General features: G+C 56.2%; 12 protein-coding genes across 12 annotated transcripts; 4 read left to right on the forward strand and 8 right to left on the reverse strand.

The window, feature by feature from the left end:
* Positions 1 to 29: 29 nt before the first annotated feature.
* BBBOND_0201220 (hypothetical protein, conserved) lies at positions 30 to 1136 on the reverse strand (the record flags this gene model as incomplete). Its single annotated transcript, XM_012911697.1, has 4 exons — positions 30 to 192; positions 229 to 401; positions 438 to 566; positions 708 to 1136. 4 exons carry the CDS (start codon positions 1134 to 1136, stop codon positions 30 to 32), a joined length of 894 nt encoding a protein of 297 aa, XP_012767151.1.
* A 689-nt stretch (positions 1137 to 1825) lies between these two features.
* BBBOND_0201230 (lipoamide acyltransferase component of branched-chain alpha-keto acid dehydrogenase complex, mitochondrial precursor, putative) lies at positions 1826 to 3106 on the forward strand (the record flags this gene model as incomplete). Its single annotated transcript, XM_012911698.1, has 1 exon — positions 1826 to 3106. One exon carries the CDS (start codon positions 1826 to 1828, stop codon positions 3104 to 3106), a length of 1281 nt encoding a protein of 426 aa, XP_012767152.1.
* A 111-nt stretch (positions 3107 to 3217) lies between these two features.
* Positions 3218 to 5239, reverse strand: BBBOND_0201240 (spc97 / spc98 family protein, putative; the record flags this gene model as incomplete). The annotated part of the gene is made up of 1 exon (XM_012911699.1): positions 3218 to 5239. One exon carries the CDS (start codon positions 5237 to 5239, stop codon positions 3218 to 3220), a length of 2022 nt encoding a protein of 673 aa, XP_012767153.1.
* A 116-nt stretch (positions 5240 to 5355) lies between these two features.
* Positions 5356 to 7597, reverse strand: BBBOND_0201250 (DHHC zinc finger domain/ankyrin repeat containing protein, putative; the record flags this gene model as incomplete). Its single annotated transcript, XM_012911700.1, has 4 exons — positions 5356 to 6486; positions 6681 to 7264; positions 7301 to 7418; positions 7454 to 7597. 4 exons carry the CDS (start codon positions 7595 to 7597, stop codon positions 5356 to 5358), a joined length of 1977 nt encoding a protein of 658 aa, XP_012767154.1.
* Positions 7598 to 8323: 726 nt separating this feature from the next.
* BBBOND_0201260 (Phosphatidate phosphatase LPIN3) lies at positions 8324 to 10165 on the forward strand (the record flags this gene model as incomplete). The annotated part of the gene is made up of 1 exon (XM_012911701.1): positions 8324 to 10165. The coding sequence occupies one exon, from the start codon at positions 8324 to 8326 to the stop codon at positions 10163 to 10165; it is 1842 nt and encodes a 613-aa protein (XP_012767155.1).
* Positions 10166 to 10571: 406 nt separating this feature from the next.
* Positions 10572 to 11072, reverse strand: BBBOND_0201270 (DNA-directed RNA polymerase subunit I, putative; the record flags this gene model as incomplete). Its single annotated transcript, XM_012911702.1, has 1 exon — positions 10572 to 11072. One exon carries the CDS (start codon positions 11070 to 11072, stop codon positions 10572 to 10574), a length of 501 nt encoding a protein of 166 aa, XP_012767156.1.
* Positions 11073 to 11181: 109 nt separating this feature from the next.
* Positions 11182 to 11944, reverse strand: BBBOND_0201280 (vesicle-associated membrane protein, putative; the record flags this gene model as incomplete). The annotated part of the gene is made up of 2 exons (XM_012911703.1): positions 11182 to 11393; positions 11479 to 11944. The coding sequence occupies 2 exons, from the start codon at positions 11942 to 11944 to the stop codon at positions 11182 to 11184; spliced, it is 678 nt and encodes a 225-aa protein (XP_012767157.1).
* A 632-nt stretch (positions 11945 to 12576) lies between these two features.
* Positions 12577 to 14790, reverse strand: BBBOND_0201290 (hypothetical protein, conserved; the record flags this gene model as incomplete). The annotated part of the gene is made up of 3 exons (XM_012911704.1): positions 12577 to 13798; positions 14053 to 14427; positions 14465 to 14790. The coding sequence occupies 3 exons, from the start codon at positions 14788 to 14790 to the stop codon at positions 12577 to 12579; spliced, it is 1923 nt and encodes a 640-aa protein (XP_012767158.1).
* A 293-nt stretch (positions 14791 to 15083) lies between these two features.
* Positions 15084 to 17814, reverse strand: BBBOND_0201300 (Polynucleotide 5'-hydroxyl-kinase NOL9; the record flags this gene model as incomplete). The annotated part of the gene is made up of 9 exons (XM_012911705.1): positions 15084 to 15218; positions 15254 to 15377; positions 15413 to 15480; positions 15518 to 15655; positions 15892 to 16957; positions 16999 to 17111; positions 17168 to 17531; positions 17568 to 17686; positions 17728 to 17814. The coding sequence occupies 9 exons, from the start codon at positions 17812 to 17814 to the stop codon at positions 15084 to 15086; spliced, it is 2214 nt and encodes a 737-aa protein (XP_012767159.1).
* A 173-nt stretch (positions 17815 to 17987) lies between these two features.
* Positions 17988 to 19110, forward strand: BBBOND_0201310 (triosephosphate isomerase protein, putative; the record flags this gene model as incomplete). The annotated part of the gene is made up of 2 exons (XM_012911706.1): positions 17988 to 18590; positions 18916 to 19110. The coding sequence occupies 2 exons, from the start codon at positions 17988 to 17990 to the stop codon at positions 19108 to 19110; spliced, it is 798 nt and encodes a 265-aa protein (XP_012767160.1).
* A 373-nt stretch (positions 19111 to 19483) lies between these two features.
* On the forward strand, positions 19484 to 20974 carry BBBOND_0201320 (hypothetical protein, conserved; the record flags this gene model as incomplete). Its single annotated transcript, XM_012911707.1, has 1 exon — positions 19484 to 20974. One exon carries the CDS (start codon positions 19484 to 19486, stop codon positions 20972 to 20974), a length of 1491 nt encoding a protein of 496 aa, XP_012767161.1.
* A 1074-nt stretch (positions 20975 to 22048) lies between these two features.
* Positions 22049 to 22966, reverse strand: BBBOND_0201330 (hypothetical protein; the record flags this gene model as incomplete). Its single annotated transcript, XM_012911708.1, has 1 exon — positions 22049 to 22966. One exon carries the CDS (start codon positions 22964 to 22966, stop codon positions 22049 to 22051), a length of 918 nt encoding a protein of 305 aa, XP_012767162.1.
* Between the last annotated feature and the right edge of the window lie 577 nt (positions 22967 to 23543).

The raw sequence follows: 23543 nt of genomic DNA on the forward strand, positions 1-23543 counted from the left end.
GCATTTTGCCCCGTCCCTCTCTCGGGTGGCTACGGGTGTGGCGGTGTCATCCAGTTCTCATGCAATTTCCGCAAGTTGTTCTGCACTGTTTGGTAGTATTGTGGCACCATGGCGGTATTCTGGAACGCCTCGTGCGGCAGCGGGTGTTCGATGACGCGCTGCACGTGCACCGGTACGGGCACCTCGTGATACCTGCGGCCATTTGTGGACTGCCCTCGGTCTACGCACCTCGTCTCTACGTTTCTGCAGGTGAACTCCTGTATGACGTCGATCTCTACTGGTATGGGGACTTCGCGTTCGATGACTTTGGTCACCGGCACGTTGCGGTACTGCTTGATGGGTACCTCCACGGGCGTTGGTACTTTGCGATATTGTGGCGTGATGACATCTTTGTACTTGTGCTGCGTGGGTATATCGCCACCAATCTAGTGTCTGACCTGGATCTGCGGTACTTCGACGATTTTCTCGACCTCGACAGGGCGATCGATGTAGTGGGTGACGTGGACGTCCTTATGGACGATCTCGGGGATCTCTTGTTCGACTTCCACGATGCGCTCGTTGATCACCTGCATGTAAATAAGCGCGTGGTGTCGATGGAAACAACGGTTTATAGGGCGGTGCTACTCCGCGACACATCGGATGCCCCTCCCTACGTTGGTATCGGGTGCGTCATCCACACAGTGGGAGCTGCTCACCACGAGTCTTACCTCCTTGTACTCGATTCGCGGGACTTCCACAATGCGCTCCTTGGTCACCTTCTTGGGCACGCTCACCACGCGCTCCTGTATGACCACCTTGGGTATCTCAATCACCTTTTCCTGGTAGACGTATTGCGGCACCTCCACCACCTTCTCCACGATTTGTATGACTGGCACCTCCACAATTTTCTCCTGAATTATGGGCTTGGGCAGGTGCTTGATGCGCTCCTGCAGCAGCGGCTTTGCCACGTGCACGATGTTCTCCTGGATGACCGGCTCCGGTATTTCGGTCACGCGCTTCACATACTGTATTTCCGGTACTTCTACAATTCGCTCGTGTATTTCCGGCTTCGGCACCTCTATAACTCGCTCCCGCACGACCGGCTCCAGGATGATCGCGTCTGCCGGCGGCGTCTTGACTCCCACGGCGTCGGCCATCGAATAAGCCAGTTTGGTGATATTCGCGTGCCTTGCGCTGTTTTGCTCTGGCCCGTTGTGAACTCAGGTTGTGGGCACGCGGCTCAGGTGGTATGTTGCGGTTCGGCGGCGTTTCTGGTCGCCCTCTGGCACGTAGGCACCGATGTGCATAGCGCGGGCGGTACAGGCGTCTGGCTGACGTCGCCAATACGGTCGAGACAACAGGAAATCGACCGCCGCATCTTCTCAAGCTGGGATACGGCGCAGATTCCGCAGGGGTCTGTAACGTGCGTGTTCCGGTGTGTACGTTCTATGTGAGAGGCGCCGCTGCGCGTGACCAATGGCAGCCCATTTCGTCAATAGTTCCACTAGTTGCGAACGCGGAAGTGGTCCTTCCGACCAGTTACGCTGCTAATGAGCCCGGGAATGCGGGGGAGCGGTGTCTCCCCTGTCCTACACACTGGTATGCGAACGCCCTGCCGCAAAAGCCGCATTGAAAGGCTATCCACCTAGTGACACGATAAAACTGCAACGATATGTCTTATAGCATGCCCCATTAGACAGACACTGGACATGTTGGTCCGCGCAGGAGTGGCGTCGGTGACCACGTCCGTCACGACGCGCACATCGCCGTGAGCAGCCCTATTGCACTTTCATTATATTTGTATTAAATGCAAATTTACTGATTAGTCGTATTTTTAGTATTCACGATGGTTTTTGGTCTATTTTATCAAATCGGCGTTAGGGCCGTCCCTCGCACGGCATTTCGGCGTTTCCTCCACGCCTCGCCTCGCCATGACAAGCTGACGACGTTCATGCTGAGTGACATCGGCGAAGGTATATCCGAGGTGGAGCTGGTGCGATGGCACAAGGCCGTTGGCGAGGAGGTGGAGGAGATGGAGACGGTTTGCACCGTTCAGAGCGACAAGGCCGCCGTCGACATCACGAGTCGCTACACGGGCGTGGTGAAGAAGCTCTACGTGGACACTGGCAACATGATCAACATTGGCTCTCCGCTCATGGATATTGACGCCGAGGAGCACACGGAAGTGCATGCCGCGCCGGCGTCCGCGGATGTCGCTAAGGCGGTGCCGCAGGAGCCCGCCGCCTCGTCATCACCGACGACGCCAAACCAGGTCTTCCAGCGTAACAAGGCTGGGGGCGTCTCCGCCACTCCGGCCGTGCGCCAGTTGGCCAAACAACTTGGCGTTGACTTGGAATCTGTGCATCCCACGGGTTCCATGGGCCAGGTGACGCGTGAGGACGTGGAGAAGCTGGCCGCTAGCAAAAACGCGGGTTCGGAGGTCCCCGGCAAGTTCGTCAAGTTCAACTCCGTCGGGCGCGGCATGGTCAAGAGCATGGTTGGCTCCCTCGAGGTGCCGCACGTCACCGTGGGCGAGGACCTCGACCTGACCGAGCTGCGCGCCTTTTACCGTGAGAAGCGCGCCGTGGAGACCGATGTGAAGCTGACGATGACGCCATTCCTGCTCAAGGGGATGTCCCTCGCTCTGTCTGCCAGCCCCGTGATGAACTCGAAGTTCATGGGCGACGGCTACATGGAGTACTCGGAGCACAACATCAACGTGGCGGTCGCCACGAAACATGGCCTGCTCGTGCCCGTGATCCACAACGTGGAGTCGAAGACCGTGCGCGAGCTGCAACATGACCTCATACGTGTGCAGCGCCTCGCCACTGAGATGCGCCTGTCGCCGGAGGACATTCGCGGCGGAACTGCGACTCTGAGCAACCTCGGCGCCATCGGCGGCACCTACGTCAATGCGCGTCTGTTCGGCGGGCAGGGTACCATAGTGGCGCTCGGCGCTGCGCGGAAGCAGCCCCGCTACGTTGGCGACGCCCTGGTGCCGCGCGAGATAGCGATAATGGGCGTCACCGCCGACCACCGCCACATCGACGGCGCCGCCATCGCGCACTTCGCCGCGAATTTGAAGGCCATCCTGCAGGACCTGGACAAGATGCTACAGCACTACTGATGCCGCCCAGGAAGTTTTTAAAAGTCTCGATTTTGTACACTACAGCCGTTCCACGATTCTACGTTAAGTTCTAACATGTGCCGATCACATGGGATTGTATGCCCCCTAATTTCACGTGAAGTATCCGTTATAAGTGAGTCTCAGTAGCAGGCTGCTCTGGTGGCGCTCCTCGGTTCCCTGCAGCAGGGCGAGGAGCGCTCGCATGTGCCTGTCGAATTGGTGCGATGCGGTGCCCACCATGGCGATGTAGCCCTCGTTGTGCAGCAGGTCGGTTGTGAACTTGGTAGCGCGTTCCAATTCGGCGTGCCTGTCAGGTTGCCGCGCGGCCCCGCTGTCGGTTTCACGCTGCTCAAGGAACTCCAGCACCTGCGTGGCGAAGATGTTGCACAACGAGAGCGCGCGATTGATTGACGGCGCCACGGCCTCGTCATCGATCATGCAGTCCTTGGTGACCTGGTCCACGAACTGGTGGTGGCGTGAGACGATGAAGCTGAACGACTGTTGCGCCTTGTCATTTTTGAGGTGGTTTTCGTATGTCTGCAGCATGAGGTTGAAGTTGCGTTCGGTGACCTCAACCGTGCACAGGTATGCGATATTGCGGCACAGGAAGAGCATTCGTTCGACGATGACGAAGGTGTAGTTCAGCCTGAGTTGCGCGCTTGGCATCAGCGGCAGGCGCTTCCACTTCATATGCGTCAGCCAAATCCGTGAGAGTGCGTGTTCCGTTTGCTTCAGTTGCAGGAGGAAATTGAAAGCGGTTTGGTATTTCGCCATGACATCCTCGCTGAAGAATATCTGCATTGGCCACTCGACCGTGAAGCAGAGCTTGAGCCGTTTCGAAATGTTGCTGTCGGGCCTGGTGCTCAACCCCAGTGGCGCACTCCCGTCCACGAGCCTGAGCGCGTACAAATGCTTGTACGCATCGTTTCTGAGCGACGACTGCGCGACGGCCTCCTGGAAGCTTAGGTTGATAGATTCGTGCAGCGTGTTGTGGTCTAGGTCGGCGAGGATGTTGGTCACGTAGTCCGCCCGCGACAGCAACAGGAACCTGTGGACCGACTCCAGCATTTCCATCAGGTTGCAGTCAGCCACGATGTACTTGACGAGTTCGTCGGATGCCACCTGGTGCAAAGTGGCAACGTGCGCCTTCAGTTCCTCCACCGACGTGAACTGCAGCGGCTGGTAGTTCGGCAAAGCCTTACCCTTGGACCTCGCCAATATCCTGATGTACATTCCGGTGTTCAGTATCGTTTCCGCGATGTCCTTCATGACGTTTGGCACGCGCGACCAATCTATGCCGAATGTCTGTTCCTCCTCCGATGCCTCCGTTGGGGGGCCCTTGCGCACTACGAAGAATTCCTGGCAGGGGTCGTAGAGCTCCCCGAAGCTGATCCACGTGTCCACGAGGTGGCAGTACGCTTCCATCGCCTGCTTGAAGAGGTGGTTTGCGAGGCCGCGCCGCGCATCGCCTGTCCCATAGAGCTGGCAGGTGGCTGCGAGAGTGTTGAGCAGCGCGGCGCCCGTGGCTCGGCTCTTCGCAATGACTCCCTGCAGCACCTCGAATGTGTGTATCGCCGGCTGTATGTACAGCTTGAACCTTTGCAGCCCCATGCCGACGTTGCGTTGCGATTCGTCGAATTGTGCGATACGGCTCTGCAGCTCTTGCAGCAGCACGTTGAGTACCTCGCAGAGGCTCAGCACCACGAACCCGCGTTCGTTGTCCTGGACGAAGTCCTGAACTTTTCGCTGCATGACGGCGAGCTCGAGGATCTCCTCCGCCATCATGCACAGCGTGGCGTCGTTTTCTGTAACAGCATTAGGGCGCGACCGAGTGGACCAACTTCGATCGAGGATGGGGCTGCGATGTACCGCGTAGGAGGCATGCTCGACGTGGTACAAGGTCCCTTCGGAGCCGCAGAGGACGTTGATGACATCTTCGAGGACGATGCTCTCCTTGACGTTAGCCGGGTAGGTGGGCCAGTTCCGCCTCAACCTAAGCTCCAGCGCGTCACTTCCGCCGCGATTCACGTGCACCAGCGATATCAGGGGCGGGAAATAGGCGCTGGTAACGGCTGCGGTGTGAGCGAATTCCGGCTCTACACAGCTCTGGTACAGTTCGCCGTCCACCTTCATTTCGGCTTCACACACTCGGCCTAGAGCACGTTTGTAAGTCGTGTCATTTTAAAAATTATGTAATGTGTGATGTCTATAGGTGGTTATGGTTGGCGATGCCGCCTAGCGCCCTCCGCTCAACTGGCCACCCAGAAACTGCCGCAGTTCGCGATCGCCTTGAGCAGCGACATGTCTGCGAAGTCCCAGAATTTGCCCTCGACCTGGCCTTTGAAGCGTTGCCTGATGTGTTCGGGTTTCCTGAGGTACTCGTAGAAGGTGACGTCGGTGGCCATGTTCCGTGAGATTCTGAGACAGAGGCGCACGGCGAAAGCGAGGCAGGCGGCGTTAACGAGCACTCCGAACAAGATGATGGGTACATCCCATGCCCAGTCGAACTTCATGCGCGCGTACTCCGCCGCGAAGTGGAGGTACACCACGTAGTAGGTGTGGCAGAGGCCGATGCACACGCTTGAGACGAACACGGCGAATGCACGCTGGTTGCCCTTCGCGACGCAGTTGTCCAACCATGCGCAGTGGTGGTCCTGTCTGACCATGCACACGCCGCAGGTCCCGCAGTGGTGCGACCTCGCCGCCCTGATCATGTTGCACGTGATGCACACGGTGGATATGCTGAGGTCCCGAACGGATCCCATGACCGCGTCCGCGTAGCCGAAGACGCAGTGCTCCTGCCTTTCCACTCCGACTTGCGGGTAGAGCGCGTGCATCTCGGTTTGCAGTATCTGCGCCTCCTCCCTGCAGACCTGCATCCGCTGCGCCATGCCGTCCTCTCCCGCGTACCCGCACGGGTCAAGTGGCTCGCTAAGCTCCCCGCTGAAGTCCTCATGAGGCACCCACGAGTTCAGCCTGTACGCTTCGCAGTTGATACGGTAGAGCTCGTAGTTGATGAGCTCCTGCTGCTTCTGCAGCGACTGCAGCTGCGCTTCGTAGGTCCCTCCGAGCATGGGCGCGTCCTTCATGATGTCGTTTTCGAAGTTGGCGGATGTCCTGTGCGACTGCGACATGACTGGGTTCTTGCGTGCTTTTCCGGGGTCGCTGGCGGAGGTGATAATCCAGAATCCGTAGCTGGCGATCCAACCGAGAATCCAGACGTCGACCAGCGCCGCCTGCATCGAGGTGGCTGTCTCCAGTGTTGAGTATATCCTCCAGTACAGCACGAGGTTAATAATCCCCCCGGTCCAGAAGTAGAGTGGGTGCGGTGTCCTGAATACCAACATGCGCCCCGTGAGTGCGTATTGCCACGACCAGATCTGCATGGCATTGAGTTGCGCGTGGGAAAGGCTTCAGAGCTGCGAATTGCAAACCGCGCGGCCACGAATGTTCACACTAACCGCACACCATGCACATGATACGAAACTGACTGCAGAGGTCGCAACCACGGCTGCGTGCGTCGCACACCGGCACCTCCATCGCCAAGCTTCGACAAAAGGACGCAGCCACCTACCTTAAGCATCGAGTACTGCAGGAATCTGCGCTTCATGAGGCATATGCCGAGAGCCGTTTCCTCGTTGGCGGTTGCGGCGAGTGCCTTGGAGTGAACGAGTCCGATGCCCCCGTGCATGCAGAGGAACCTGAGCGTTTCATCGTTACCGCTCTCACACGCGTGATGCAACACCGTGTTTCCCATGTGGTCCCTGTGCGCGAGGTTCGCGCCGCGGCTCAGCAGCCATTGTACTACAAATTGGCATCCCCGCCTGCTTGCGAGCATCAGCGCCGTGCGGCCCGACGCATCCTGTTCCTCCAAGGAGACCCCAGATAGGTACAGGAACTCCAGCATGTGCAAAGTCGATATCACGTTGTCCTCCAGAAACTCCGAGGCCGCCAGCAAGAACGGCGTCAGCCTCTTCCGGTTCTCGTGGCACAGCAGCTCCGTGCCGAAGCGCTGCACGAGCATCTGCACGATCTGCACGTTCGATCCCCTGATTCCGAAGTAAATAGGCGTTTCCAGGTTGATGTCGTCCGGGCAGTGCGGGTCGCAGCCGACGTTGAGCAGGGTCTCAACCAGCTCTGGGTGGCCGCAGTAGCATGCTGCGACTCATGAGTATGCGCATGTCCTTTTCCTACCCCAATGCAGCGCGCAAATAGAATCCAGGTGAGAGACGTCATTCTTATCCAACATGGGCTTCAAGATACGAAAGAGCGCATCGTGGTCCTTGTTGGTGGCGGCGCTGACGATACTCGTCTGAGGACCATGATCGTGGCGACTGGGTGGCTCACCTCCGCTGATATGTAGTAATCGTCGCCGTTTTCAGCAGGTACCGAATCGTACGAGTACGCCGATCTCTCTCCATTCGTGTCTGACGTGTCGATGTTCGACGACACGCACGTCGATGCCTCATTGAGATTTCCAATGTTCTTCATCGTGTCTAATGGCCCGCTACGTGTCTTTCCTCCGATTAGTGCGCTTCTCAGCTACACGGTTCTGTGTTTCTACGAATGTGTGGACTTCACGGCCGAATTCGTCGGATCTACGTATGCGAAAGTTGACGGTGTTGCGTGTGTCACCGTCGCAGTTCGCTGGCGAGCGTTAACTGCTCTGATTTTACCGTAATTCGTGTGTGTACGGCCTTCAGGTTCCACTTAAAATGAAGATCATACGGCCTTGGCGTGCGCCATCCGTATGAGGCACACGTTTCACTGCTGCACGCTCCGCTGCAGCCTGAGGTAAACACCGGAGCACAAAATCAAATCGATCTAGAGAGCGCCATTCACCGTATAGCTATGTGATGTGTACGGTTTCGAGCGGTGGGAATGCACTGTATTTTCTGCGTCTGTGGAACGTTCTCCTCGAGCCTATCGGTTGGTAGGAAGGCTACACACATATATCTATGACCCCGTTACATCGCACGTGTGAGCCTTTGTCTTGACTATTTAGGCCGTTGTGGGCGAGTCGGTCGTCAGGCGCTGATTTACTGGCCGCGGCGTCCGAGGCCCTCTGACGTGTCTACATCTCAGCCGCAGGCGACTTGCCGTGGCAAACACAGCGACCTCCGGCGCTCCATTAGCCGCGGATTATTGGGCCGCAGGTGGATGCATTCATCGCAGTAATCGCCACTGGGCGCCTGTTGGTACAACGCTTTCACGGTTATGTGGGAGAAGCTGTACAGCAGCGTTGTCAGCGTCCTGGACTTCAACCAGGCGACGCTGTCGGGATGCGTGGACATCATCTGCGTTCGCCACAAGGAGGTGGTTGACGGGCCTGATGGCTGTTCTCCGTCAGGTGAGTGCGCTGGCTTCTTTACTCATGACATCGGTTCAGCGGCCCCCTGCAACGATGGCGACCCCGAGCTGCGGCCAAATGAGCGTTGGGTGTACCGCTCCACTTCGTTCCACGTGCGTTTCGGCAAGACCAAGCTGCTGAAGTCGCGTGAGAAGACGGTATCGGTGTACGTGAACGGTCAGCTGTCCAACCTGACCATGAAGTTGGGCGCTGCTGGCGAGGCCTATTTCGACGATGACAGCGGCGATGCCGCTGCGGGCACGCTCTCCCCGTACGCCCACCAGCTGAGCGACATGTCCGTACTCAGTGAGGAGAACGGCGACAGTGCTGGCTACGCCCTGATGGACTACGGCTACTACGCCTGCAGCAACAGCCGTTACAGCGTGAAGAGCGATGACGCTGACCCTGCTTCGCAGTCGAGCGCGCCCCGTGCTTCCCAGGGGCAGCCGAATACCGATCGCAATTCCGACCCCTCCCATGCCCAGCATGAATCGGGCTGGCGCACCGCTGCGTCATCCAAAGGTTCAATCGGCGAGTATTCCCGGGGCTGGGATGAGTTGAGCATCCAGAAGGACGTCGCGGGCAACTCACCGGACGACCAGATCCTGCAGTTCAGTCTGTGCGGTCATCTGCTGAGTGCGCAGGACGAGACCTTGAACCGCCAGCTGTTCGAGAGCAACATGGTGGACTGGGAGCGTTTGAACGCCGACCCATCCCTGTGGTACCACCCCTCGCTGGTAGCGCGCTTCGACAATCGCCCCCCCTACTACCCCTCGAAGATTGCGCTGCCTCTGCTTGCCTCGTGGATAGTGTACAACAAGCCCCTCTCCGGCGAGGCCATCGCGACACTGCTGCGCACGACGGTGCTCGCGAACAGCTCCCCATCCCCCCTCCCTGCGCGCTCCACGGCGCAGGACGTGCGCAGCAACATGTCGCCGCCCCGTTACGCCGGCTCGCGCGCTTTCAGGCGCTTCCGCGTGTCCATTCGTCCCACGTCGGAGCAGCTGGCGGCCCTTAACCTGAAGATGGGCGTGAATAACATCACGTTCACCGTGAACTCCTCGTGGCAGGGCACAAAGAGCGTGCATGCGAAGTTGTACCTCTGGCCTGCCGACGCCCGTATCGTCATTTCGGATGTCGACGGCACGATCACGAAGTCCGACGCCCTCGGGCACATCATGCCCATCCTGGGCCGCGATTGGTCGCACACAGGCGTCGCGGAGTTGTTCACCAAGATCCGCTCCAACGGCTACCGCGTCATGTACTTGACCGCGCGCGCCATCGGGCAGGCCGATTACACGCGCGAGTATCTCTTCGGGTTGACGCAGAAGGAGAAGGACAAGCTTCCCCACGGACCGCTGTTTCTGTCTCCGGACCGTTTGCTCCCTGCCTTCAAGCGCGAGGTTATCAGTCGCAGCGCGTACATGTTCAAGATCCCCGCGTTGCGAGACATCCGCAACCTTTTCCCGCCGGACCACAACCCGTTCTACGCCGGTTTCGGCAACAACGAGTCCGACCACCGCGCGTACGTGTCCGTGGGCGTCCCGGAAAACCGCGTGTTCATCATCAACCCCAGCGGCATCATCCGGCACGTGAACGTAAACTACGCCAAGACGTACGAGAGCATGAGCGACATTGCGGAGTTGATGTTTCCCCCGTGCCCAGATGCGCAATCGAATGCCGATGACGAGCAACTCCAAGGCCAGTGAGGCTGGGGGTTAGCACAGCGTTCGACCGCGGGCTAGAAAGTAGGTCCGTGCAACGGTTCCTGCCGGCTGTTAGCAAAGGTCGCACCGTCCTCTATTTGCGGGACACGTTGACAGTCGATTTAAATTTAATCGTTGCTGCTTTTAGTCTTACGCTAGTCATAAAGCTTGCGCCAGACTGCTCTACGATTTGAGTCGGTTGTGCACGGCCTGCAACTGCGCACGGGGCACCGTTGCAGCTAGCACGCACTCACTGTAGGCCACCACTGACAACGCATACATCGATATTAGACGTAACAGTTGGAACCAAAGACACTAAGCCGTCTAACACCTTATGACCTGCATACTGCTCTGGTCTGCGATATGCCGCGGGAGCATTTCCACCACGATTCCCGTCCGGCGGCACTCCTCAGTCTATGATGAGTTCCTCGATCTTCCAATCCTCGTAGGACCCATTAGGCAGGTAGCGTCTGATAATGAAGGGCACCGACTTCTGGTACAGCTCCTTCTCGGCGATGATGAGCGGGTCGATGGCCATGGCAGACGAGTCGGTGGCTTCTCCGAATCCCATTGCGACGTTCTCGTCGACCGCATCGGTCGAAGCGTCGACGGGTATCGTGATGGGCGCGTTCAGGCTGATTTGGAGGGCGCGCGTGCCGATGATCCTGGCCTTCTCGTACTTGGTCATGTACGGGCTGGTGATCCGGTGCGCGTTTTCGACCTGTATTATGATATGCAATTCGCGAATGCCACGTACGTGCTGTCTGTACTCGTTGGCGTCCGTGATGATGTCGACGTCGGCCACGCGCTGCTGGTCGTACTCGTCGAACTCATCGTACTCCTCTTCCTCCTCCGCGAACTCGTCAATTCCGAAGTTGTCTCCGAAATCGTCACCGTAAGCGTCCGCCATTTTGCCGCTCTAGTTTTAGAAGTGTGTGAGCGCAGTTCGGCCGGAGGGAGGCGGCGGGCAATCACGCGACCGGGCTACAATGCACACTGTTGAGTGAAAGCATGTTGAACTACAAGTGACCCATGAATTTGGCCACGAGAGCCATGAGAAGGATGATGACGGGGATGTACCAGAGCTCGACGTAGAGCCTGGTACCTACTGAGTCCGCAGGGCCCATGCTCAGCCTCTGCCTGAGCTGCTCGTTTTCCTTGATGATCTGCGCCTTCAGCTTCTCTACGGAGAGGCAGTATTGCACCAGTTCGTCGTACTTTTGGCGTAATTCTGCAAAACAGTGAACACGGTTCCCTATGCACGGTATTCACAATGGGCAGCCACCAGTACATAAATGGGTCAACGGTAAACATACCTGGCAGATCAACATTGGCGCTCTGTGGCGTAAACAGGCGTGCAGCGATGCGCGGGGGGATGCCGTGCGGTGAGTTGCCCGATTGGATGTTCAGCCCGGGGTCCTTGACCAGGGCCACGCTGAGACGGTGCTCACCAACTTGGGACTTCTCCACTGTGGTCCAGAGGTCCTTCGGGACCGGCTCCTCGCTGACGTAGGTAACCGATTGCACGAGGAAGCGGTCGTTGACAGCCTTCGGGGCCTCGCTGAGGGGCTGCAGGATTATCTGAACCGACTGCTGCTCTCCCGCCTTGATGACGCCGGTGCTGGGCCTTACGAGGTAGCCCTTGGGAGCCGTGGTCTTGATCTTGAAAGCAACATTTTGCTCACTAATGTTTTCCAATTTGAGGTTGGCGTTGAGAGGTGTGTACAGGACCAGAGGGAACTCGATCACCTCCTCAGGGGTGATGCGTAGAAGCTGTACCATGGTGTCACTCGGCAGTGCCGCAATTGGCGATACCACGGATGCCTGCACGTAACGTTTAGCCGCGCCAATACTGGTCTTATGGTCAGTTTCAGCCGGAGAGTCGACCTCGCGTCGTGAGGCTGTAGAGGTCAGCGACAAATCCGCGCGAGGCAGTGCAGTACTGTACCGCGCGACTTAATTGAAGCGCACCTTTGCAATGCTATTTTCCTCCAAAGTGGATGGTCGGCTCCGTCTCGAAATATGACTGGGGTCTGGGCAGCCCCATCCTAGACATTCACGCTGCCTTCGACCTGTGATCCTACTGTGTTTACGGCGGAGTGTACCAATTGCGCCGTTCTTATTATGTGCATTAATCCGGAGACCATAATGAGCCGGTACCGTCTACGCCGCGCCGGCCCACGGCCTCGTTCTCTGGCCTTAGTTACGGTGGTGCCGTAGTCGGCGCGACGCGTCGAGTCCGGTTGTTGGTCCGCGCCGTGATTTTACGCAGTTCGTGCTTGTAAAACGTGTTGTTACACTTCTTTTGTGCGCATTCGGCATTTTGAAGGTGGAAATTACGTGCGAAGGTCTTGATGCCGCGCCGTATGTGATTATTTTAGCTTCCCACGTTGCAAACTCAGCCGGTGGCGCATCTACGCTTTCAAGTCTCTGGACGTCTGTATAGGCTCCCAGAAACGCCGCGCGGGTGTCACAGCAATTGGGGCTCCCGGTACCGCTGGCTGCGACAGCGCCACGAACTGCGCGTTGGCCAGTACGAGCGTTCGGTAGAACAGTAACGCCGCACTTTCTTTAGATCGTCCTTGTAGCACTTCGTCGAGTTGTATGGGCTCTGATGCGTTTTCCCTCTGGCGCACGCAGGTGCGAAAGCCCTCTATGAGCTGCACGGTGCTCACCGTTTCCGAGTCGAATGCATGCCGAGGTGACTGCACCCGTTTAGTCTTGCTCACTTCCCTTTCCACGCTTTTGAACCACTTTTCACCCTGTTTTGTAGACGGAGGCTTTACAACGGGTGGCACAACGCTGATATGCTTTTCGCTTGCTCCCGCATCTGGCTGCTGCGCCGCCTCATCGCCGGCCTCGGGCACGCATCCCATGACCGACTTCACCAGCGAGTCTATGGCCGAGTTGAACCACTGAGTTTTGTCGCAAATGGGTTGCGTCGTGACAGCGAACGTGTCTAGCGTGTTCTGCTCCTTCGTAATTCGAACCTTTCTCGGCGCTTTGGGAGTCCTGCTGGTGACCTTGGTGTCGTACCTGCCGACGTTTCTCGATTTGACCAGGTGCACATGTTTCCCGTTGGGTTCCGCATACTCCAACACCATACGCCTGGTCCTGTTGTTGGCTGGGACTAATTCCGCGCCTGTGCGACCTTCGTTTGACACCGATTGTTGCTCGCGCCCCTCATCTTGGAACGGGTCGTTGTAAATGTCCCAATCCAGATCGTACCTCCCGAAGTCGGGAGTGCTCAGAGTCACACTTTCCGACTGCAGTGTCAGTTCCGTGCTCGCTATGGTGGTGTCGGCGTCCGACGCGTCCTGGCTGAACCTGGTTTGCGGCGTATACGAGTACCCATTAAGCTTGAACGGCGAGCTGAGGGATTGCAGATCGAGAAACGTGTCCGGGATTATGGTCTCTCTGTGTTGCTGCAGCGATTCCAGAGACGGTCGGTGCCCGTCCATCAGTCCGTGCTCGAAGTTATGGTAGCTTATGTCTCGGTCCACGTTGGAGCTGCCAGCCGAGTAGAACGCGAGGTCGGTACCCATGCCGAGGCCGATCCCGAAGTTCATGAGTTGTAAAACCTCAATTTGGTCCACCGCAATGTCGTGCCTGAGGTGTGATGTGGCGATGTTAAACCTGCTGTCGTTAGTAATATACATCACTGAAAAGTGAAGCTGGACATCATGTGGGCAACGCACAGATGCCACGGCAAACCGATGGCACTGAATTAAGCAACCACAGCGGCCTAATAATGACAACACATCTATTTTGGCTACTCCGGTGGGTACAAATCACGCATTACCAACCTCTCTGGATTCTCCCTATCGACGCCATCCTCGGTGCGAACACTGTATCTGCATACGTTGCCTGGGCACACATATCTCACACACCTGTGCGAATATTCGTCATATATATCGCTGCGCGCTTTGTGACCCGTTTCGAAGTAGTCCTCCAGCGCGAGCATTTGTTTCTTCTGTTTCTTCGTCTTTGCGGATTGGCGTTTGCGTTTAGGCAGCTGGTAGTCGTCGTCTTCTCTGTACGACTGCCGCTGCTTGGGGCGCGCTGCAATCGCCAGCACAGCGGTGGACATTAGCAGCTTCTTGCTGAGCTGGTTGCAGTCCTCAGCCAGAAACTCCAGCTTGTGCGATAATATGATACACAGCCCCTTGATGTGGCACCCGACCGTGAGGAAGGGACGGTCTTCCGCTTTGGAGGCGCATAGCAGGGCGATACATAGTCTTTCCACGTCTGCACTAGCCACAGTTCTGCGTAGCGGTGCTTAAAATATTTTACTGGACCTACTTTTTCTGAAGTTTCTTGTGGCGGAACACCGCATTCCACAATGGCATGAACAGCTGGCTAGATAAGCCGTTTGGAATGTAACATCGGTTGTCTGCTGCTTTCCTCCGGAATCTCGGCTCCTCAAGGTGGGTCTCGCGCCTCCCCTGATCGTTTTCCACAGTCCTCTGGACAAGCGCCAGCTCGTCGGCCGGCTTGGCCAACACGAGCGGCGAGTCCTGCAAACTGGTTGCCGAGCTCTCACTAGGGCTCCTCTGTGTATAAGCTGTCTTGTCGCGGCACAGCGGCGCCGCCATCCTCGGCGAGTCACCCACGGTGGCGCCTTCCATCGCCGCGGGGCACTCACCCTACTAACTTCCTGCGCACCAAATGTCTAATCAGCGCAACACATTCGCTAAAGGTCGCACATTATGGCGCGGGTGCCTTTCGTTGCTGCGGATACTGTGCAGCGCCGTGGAATCTCACGACATCCTGCGGCACCGGAGGGCAAAACACCTACAGCACCGCTCGCACTATTTTTTACAGCGCTTATGTTGAGTATGTGTGCGTCAAAAATTTTAGTGGGTTGTTGACTTGGCTGTGCGGCTGTAGCTAGCCTCGGCCGACTGCACTACCATGCGTTCTACACATTGCCGAATTTGTCCATCCTCGGTTCTTGCCGGTGTCGTTTGATGTTTTTCCGCGAATTTGCAGCCGAGTTGCCAGCTCCCTGTGTGTTGACCATGTGGAGGAGGCTGTTCCTTCGGAAAGGCACGAACTGCGTGTGTCTGCTGTTTCCGGGTTCAGACTCACCTGCGACGTCGACAGCTCCCTGGGCTTCCACAGCACATCCAGGCGCTCCACACCGCCTTCAATGCTGCGGAATTTCGCCATAGGGCAGAGTCTGGTGGGAATTACGTCCAATCCCACGGTTTGGCTGCGCCTCATCGTATGCGACCTACCGCAACCTACCACAGCACCGCTATGTTGGCTCGATGAATCTGTCCCGGGGTGTCGATTTCAGAGTGCGATGCTAGCATCTGTTGGGTGTAACCCACCACGCACGTCGTCGCTTACCGTCATGTCCTCCGCATTCAAATAATGCACGTAGACATAGGTGATGAATTCCCAGTCACCTCCGATTTCGTTGCTAAACACGCGATCGCACCTGCCGCGGCAGAGTGCCACTATGCTGCCTGCTATGGCCGGGCATACCTGAATCTCGTTAGCCGTTTCGGCACACGATGCGGTGCGGTTAGTCCGCATCACGCATTATATACACGGCCCCTAGGCCATGCCGCCACCCTCGAAGTTATGCGCATCTTTGGGGTTCGGAACTCTCCGATCGAGGCCGGCGTCACCGGACGTTCCCCTCGCGCAGGGTCTGCAACTGGCCCGGCACCGGCGGTATCACCGCCGCTAATGTACGGTGGCAATGTTGCTCAACCTACCTCTTCCATTTTCTCCAACGGGGTGTTGATTTGTACCACAAAGGAGTACCGTTCCGCCATTATCCGGATTTGTTTGGGGGAGCGGAAGAGGGCGGGGTAGCGCACGTACCTGCGGAACGCCGTCGTCTTCACTGCCCCGAAGAATTCCTCCTGATGCAGCTGTGGGAAGTGCATGGCATCTCCGAAGGTTGGGTTTATCATGGCGCAGGCTCTAAGCCAGCGCAGGTCGTTTGGTGTGGGATCCGCCTTGGTTTCGCCGCGGCTGTCCCGCAGGTGCTGCCACGCGCTCAGGCCGCAATACGGATATTCCCTGTAGTTGGCTCTGAACTGCTCAACCATTTCAATGGCGACGGACTTCGCGACCGAATGCGAGAGGGTCTCCACGACGACCGAGCCCGTTTCATCCCACGGCAGCGTGGCGCCGCACTCCTCAACTACCTTTTTGTACATCGTGACCGCCTGGTTCTGCGCATTCTCTGTATTCTCGGCAGGGCCAGACTCAACATCCAGGCTGCTTCGTATTGCTTGTTCCAGTTCGCCGTGCGTGGACACCGGGTAAAGGGAGGCCGAATTCGGGTGCTTCGAGTTCAGCTTTAGCATCACGGAGGTCTTGGTGATTCCCGCGATCCCCTCCAGGATCTTGGACCCCATGCCTGATATCCACCCGAAGGTGTTCACTATCAACGGCACGCTTCGGTCGTCCTCCACCGCGGTGGTGTATATTTCGAAGCAGCGGTGGACGTGCCTCAGCAGCATTTCGGGGCGGGTCACCTTTACGTCTCCCAAGAGGTAGACTGCATCCGGCCGTTGTCCGGCCAGAAGCGAGTGTGGAGGCGCGTTGATGGTCTCCGTGACGAACTTGAGCGATATCGTCCCGGGTGGTGCGAAAATCGGCTGGCCGACATCCGTGTCCAGCAGCGCCACTGTGTCGAGATGGTTCAGCAAGTAGTTGACGATATAGACAACGGCAGTCGACTTGCCGGCGCTCTTGTCTCCGTGAAGCATGAGCACAGGTGCGCGCTCGCCCCTGACGCAGACGAGCAACAGTTCACGGGCAGCCTCCAGGCTGCATGTCAATGTCAGCTGTACAACATCGGAGTGACTCACAGCCCGGGCACCACAATCTTGGGCGGTCTTGGCGGCGCTAGCAGCCTCCTGAAGTCCACAGTGCCAAATGCGCTGGTGTGCGGTACAAGCGCCACCACGGTCGTATCCCCTGCCTGCAAGGGCGTTTGTTTTCCTCGCACATTGGCCGTGTAGCGGCCGCGTAACTCACCAGGTTCGGGTTTTGCTCGGTGTAGTACTCGAGTGCGCCGCAGTCGGGATCCGGTTGAGAATGGGCGCCCCTCCTGTCGGCCGCTGCGATATTGAAATGCCTTTCCGCGAGAGCTCCGTCCTCCTGGAGGCGCGCACGTACGGCACAGCACGTGCCGCCTAGCAAGTGCTCCGCCAGTATGCCTGTACATGTGCGGCAATGCGCAGGCTGGTCCGCTGCTGCGGCATCCGCTTCCCCGTGGTCGACGTCGGCGCTTTTGCACAGCGCAAGCATCCGCTCCGGCGGCGACCATGTGGGCAGGATGGCCTTAGTGTAGGCATTCCTTCTGGGGGTGTATACGTGGCCGTTAAACTCTACTGCACCGCTGCGCGTACTTAGTTCCGGCTGCTTCCGGCCTTACCGCAGCACTCTGAAGTGGAATGCGCTACGCAGCGCCAGGCACTCCCCCGGTTCTAAGGCAATAATCTCGGCGTAAACGGCGTCTGCTGTGTCACTATCTGGTGCTGTTAGCTGTATCCGCTGCGCTAGTGGTGAGTGGTGCGTGGACGGTCGCAGTTTACCCCTTTGAGCGTGTCGTAGTTAGTGCGATAGGTCACCCGCCGGCGTCGCGCCTCAGCGGCGCTGACGAAGCGCAGCCCATGCCGCATCTGTGGTCGCGGTAACACTGCGCCACCAGCGGCACTCCTTCTCTGCGGAGTAAAGCCCAATCACCGGTCCACGGTCGGGTGACCCTGGTGACAACGCCGCGGTTTCCACTAACGTTTTATTGCTGGGAATTCGTCTTGGACTCGAGAGTTGCAAAGTTTCATTTTATAACAAGATGGCTGTTGTTCGTAGGCGTTGGCTTGGCGGCAATTGGAAGTGCAACGGCTCGCGTGAGCTGGTGTCTACGTTGTCTGCGGTGATGAACGAAGCTGAGTTCGACGTCAGCACCATGGGTACGTGCAGTTTCAGCTCTAAACATAGTGTGTCAGACGTTGTACTCTTCCCGAGCAGCCTGTACGTAGTGCCGTGCCTGGAGAAGTTCAAACTCGAGCGCTTCAAGGTTGGTGTGCAGAACATTTCGCAGGCCAAACCGGGCGCTTTCACCGGCGAATTGGCTGTCCCTATGTTGTCTGACCTCGGGCTCGAGTGGACGCTGATTGGTCACTCTGAGCGCCGCTCGATGTTCGGCGAGACCGACGAGGATGTCGCTGCGAAGGTCGCCATAACGCAACAGGCGAAATTGAACGCCGCCGTCTGCATCGGTGAAAACCTCACTGAGCGCGAGGACGGCCTGGTTGGTGAGGTCATCACGCGCCAGCTTAACGCTTTCATGGCCGCCGTCACCGACTGGAGCCTCGTGGTGATTGCTTACGAGCCTGTGTGGGCTATCGGTACGGGCAAGGTGGCCACTACCGCGGAGGTTCTGGAGGCGCATCAGGTAGGTTGAATTCCGCTTGTGTACTTAGGAATGTGATGCCGTTGCTTATTGGTCTCCACGTTGGGGTTGCTTGTTGATACAAGGCAGCGGGGTCCTTCAACGTACGCTACGGCGTATTCCGCTGTCGACTGGGGGCATGATGTGTTTACTCGTGGCACAAGCAGCGCGTGGTAGTGTGTTTTGTGAACCGCCTACGCACCATATCGTCGAGGGTGGTACTATTTGATTCTTGCTTTTTGTGCCGCTGCGGTGTCATCTCTTTTTGCTTCGTTAGGCGCAATGCCGACTTTTACACTTTCGTGGCAACAGTCTCATGTTCTTTCAGTTGATTCGTGACCTCCTTACCGAAAAGATCGGCGCCGTCGCCGACACCGTGCGCATCGTTTACGGCGGTTCGGTGAACGAGAACAACTGCGTCGACCTCATGCAAACCCCCAACGTGGACGGTTTCCTTGTCGGAGGGAAGTCCATAGCGCCCGCCTTCTGCGAGATCATAGCGGCCGTGAACAACACTCACTGAAGAGCCTTTGGCAACGCCGTGATGTTCCACCGCAACCTGGGTACGTGCGGCAGGTGCTGCAACGAATCAGATACATATTCCTTAAATTGCTAGAGCTATCGCTGTGGCATTTCGACGAGGTTCGTCTCATCTGCCAGCGTGCTTCGGTGCAGTGCTCGCCACTGGCGTGCATCCTCACGCGTCTCACACACTCTACATTCGCGGATTAGTCTGCGTAAAACCATTGATGTCTAAAGTTGGCGAAGTGCCGCCCCTTGACCACGATTGGCGTGCGGCGGCACCGGAGCGCGTCTGACCCGCGGGGCACGCGCGTCTACTCATCTCGCCGGGCCAGCCACTCAGCATTGTCTTCCCGCGTGTCACATTTTAAACAATGGAAGGCAAGCGTGACGCAGAGGCATCTGCGGGAGAGCACGGCAATCACGACGACGTGAACTCCGACCACAGCACTGCGCACCGTGGTCAAGATTCCATCGCCAATTCACCCAAGAGAGCACGAACCAATCTTAGCGGTCACACGGCAGTGCGAGATAAGGTTGCTAGTGTGGAGGAACCTGGCACTGTAACGGGAGAGGCTGTCCATCCTTCAGCTGAAGGGTCGGCTGACGGAGCAGACGAGGTCGAGCAGTCGGAAGATCATTCCACCTCAGAAGAGCCGCAGCAAAATGCGTGCGAAGATGTTGAAAATGCCGCAGATGTTGCCGATGCATCGCAGTCATCGGATGATGGAAACTCTGCAGATGACGTATCGGATTCCCAAGGTGTAAAGGCGGTGAATACCTATGTCGGCCGGATCAGGGAGAAGATCGAGGCCGGAGAACTCGACCAGTCGATCGTGGACAGCCTACAATTGCAGCGCCTGGTGGATGGGTGCGCAGTGCCTCTGGGTCAGGAGGATGTAGAGGTGGTGGTGGCGGCGCCAGACGAAGAGCAGCGCTCCCACCTTGAGGTGTTGATGTCGCGTCCTGCGCGCCAGCAGATAAAGGCGTTCGAAGGCAACGCGTACATTCAGGGCAGCGAGGAGTACAACATCTGGTACAACAAGTGGTCTGGCGAGCGCACCAACACCGTCAACGGCCGGGCGACGCTAATGCCGGCCATGTACAAGTGCGACCCTGAACGTGACACGGGATACACGCGTGGCAACTCGAAGAACACGCTCGATGACTGTGGTACGAAGTACTGCTGTCTTTTCTTCGCCAAGGGCTGCTGCACACTAGGTTCGAAGTGCAATTACCTGCACCGCGTGCCGACAGTTGAGGACGAGTTCTTCCTGGATTCGGGTGTCGATATATTCGGTCGCGAGCGCCACGCCAAGCACCGTGACGACATGAGTGGGGTTGGCAGCTTCATGACGGACTGCAAAAGTCTGTTCATTGGCGACGTCTATCCTGACAACGCAGAGTACAACCCCGTGGAGAACCTGAAACAAGTGCTGACGGAGGAGTTCGGACGCTTCGGTCGAATTGTGGAGCTGAATATCGTCCCCGCCAAAGGCATCGCTTTCGTGACGTACGAGTCGCGAGTGATAGCAGAGTTTGCGAAGGTGGCCATGGCAAGTCAACCACTGGGTAACTACTCCACTGCTCTTAATGTGAAATGGGCCCATGATATGAAGAAAGAAAATCGTAAGAAGGGACACGAACGAGCGGCATTCGAAGCTCGAGTGAAACAGCACGAATCTCAGCTTGAGGTCTTCCAGGAGTACTTTTTGAAGAACAACTTCCACACCACTGGACCCTCAGCTGCAGAACAAGCCAATGCTGAACGCGCTGTTCGTGAGCGTGAGAGACTGGACAAGCTTCACAGCATCCTCCGTGGTGCGGAGGGTGCTGATGAAGATCGCTTCGAGGTGACGCTGTAGGGTCTCAGCTGCGAGCCGCAGATGAGCCGATAGACTCCCGGAAACTTTGCACTGATGATGTAGAAAAGACGGGTGGCATGTCATTGCAGATCTGGTGACGGTTTCTTATCTGTATTTGGGACTAATGACCGTCGACGATATGCCGTCTGCAAAAGAAACCACCTCTAGCATCAATGCCGCCTGCTGCGACTATGGGGTATTCTGATGTGCCGCTAAGCTGAAAATATGGCTTTGAGGAATCTCCTAGCTAATTGATATGTCGCGTTGGCGACGTTTGTCTACAACTTCCGGCAATATCGCACAACGGTTGAATATGCCGACGACCGTACTACGCTGTCATAATGTGTTGGGTATCTACTGTGTTAATGGACAACTGATTTGTGAGTTGCTATGCGTCGGAGAGACGGTTATTGCTCATGCTAGGAATTCACTAACTGAGCGTTTTTATCATTGTTTGCGTGGTATGAATAGTTGTGCTGCATAGGGTGTTAAATGGGACCTCCACTGACCTGCTCACAGCCATCTAGCGCCTCTCTGCATGGCATGAGAAGGAGCGATCCCTGTGGCATATAACCGCAGTAGCTGCACCAACAAACAGCACGTAAATATTTTGGGCGTAATAACAACATGCATATTCAAAAAGTAACTATGGCAAGACATTGAGTCGCTCTGCGATACAAGATACACTGCGTTCATGCGCACTGGAATCAACAGGCATTCTGCGTTGAAGTAATGGGTATGGCGCCGAGGCCCGCAAAGCGGCAGCAAAACACAATATACATTTGGAAGCTAGAAGAAGTGTACAACGTGATCAATCAACTTAGGGTGTCTACATCATGTTGGATATATGGACATTAAAGCGACTACGTTGAAACAACACGCAAAGTTGCGTCTTGAATACCATTCAGGGGACACTAGAAACTATTTGACCTTGTATGGAGCACGCAGAGTGATGGCTGTGCATTGCACACACAAGGATTGCTATCACTACACTTGGTACATTAGAGATGCGTCCAGAATGCCAGTGTTGCCACGTCACTCGTAAGCCGGACTCAGGATATCCCATTGTTGATCTTATTTCACAGCTTTTCTGAGTTTACGTAATATTCCAGGTTTTCGAGATTTTGCAGCTTTTACAGGCTCCACAGATTTTTCAGCTACTAAAGCTTCTTCAACAACAGGTTGTGCAGCTTCCACAGGTTGCTCAACTGGCAGACTCTCTACAATATCAGATCCATAGAAAATGTTGAATCCGGCAAGATCATACATTTTATGAATTACATCATTATCCAACACTCTAAAAGTGTCGTGTATATATGCACCATTCATACCATTGCGGCATTCCGGGTCCACGTAACCCAGGGCTTTCAACATGTCCCCCAAATTCCTATGTGTTGTGTGCGTGTGAAATGGTCCTACTTTAAACTCGGCTGTAGTACGCAAGGATTGTAGACCTGCATACAAGATAGGCGCAATCCCGACGAGTACCACTGCGCAAGTTTCCGGGTCTTTTGCGCATGATGCTTCCCAAGTCGCTTCTGAACTGTAGGCAGACTTATATTCATCGGGGTTCTTGATATCATCCAATATTTTGGCGCATCCATCAATAAATTTGCTCAAGGTCTGCTCGATGAATTCAGGTGTGGCACCCTTGGCTCCTACCACGCGTCCATCCTGATCATAGTGGTAATGCCAGTAGCGCCTAAACCCTGTATTTTCCCTACTATCCGGAGTATAGAATCTACTAAGCAATTTCTTCACGAGCAAATCGTCTTTTAGCTCCGGTTTCTGCAGGAACTCCTTGGCTACGCTTTTAATTTTCTCGAAAGCTGGCAACTGCTGATATCTAGCAGAGTGTTTTGAGAACAGATGGTGTACTGCGCCAGCCATAGCCTTCAAGTTGTTTTCGCCATCAGTTCCCTTCAGGGCTAACAGCCAGTCAATGCCCTCCTTGAGGTTGTGAGGGACTTCGGTCAACGAAGTGTACACCATTTTTACATGATTCGTTTAAGTAGACGACTTCTACAAACGTGTGAAATTAGTGTCTGCTCATATGTCTAGCTTTTACGTAGCCGACGTTATGGCTGGGAAGCACAACACTAGTGCTGTTCCATTCCAGTGTCTGCGTATCTAAATGAGATAAGCAAGGCTGTCTATGCGAGAGCCGTATAGGCAATTGAGGTGCTATGACGGCAATGTTTGCTCATCGCAGACAGATCTACAGTCACCGTGACATGCGGTATCCACAACGCATGTCGTTGCAGTATATATGTTTCAGACGGCAATGGTACATACTGAGCTCACGTTGGTTAGCTGAGTTTGCGCTGGTCAATCAACAATTGAAATCGTACGATGGATTGCGTGTCGTATGATACCGCATGAGCCGCTCCGTGTTCATGACTCCTCGCAGCTTACAGGCATATAACAGCATATACGCCATGGGAGTGCGCAGTTAGTTAGACAAGCAAACAGTAAAATGATGTAGGAAGTACTATTTCATTTAGAATCCGAGTCAGCTGTCGACATGTGTGGCCATACAGATTCAGTGCATTGTAATCACGGGGTGGAG

This window comes from Babesia bigemina (genome assembly GCF_000981445.1).
Source record: "Babesia bigemina genome assembly Bbig001, chromosome : II".
Classification (NCBI taxonomy): domain Eukaryota; phylum Apicomplexa; class Aconoidasida; order Piroplasmida; family Babesiidae; genus Babesia; species Babesia bigemina.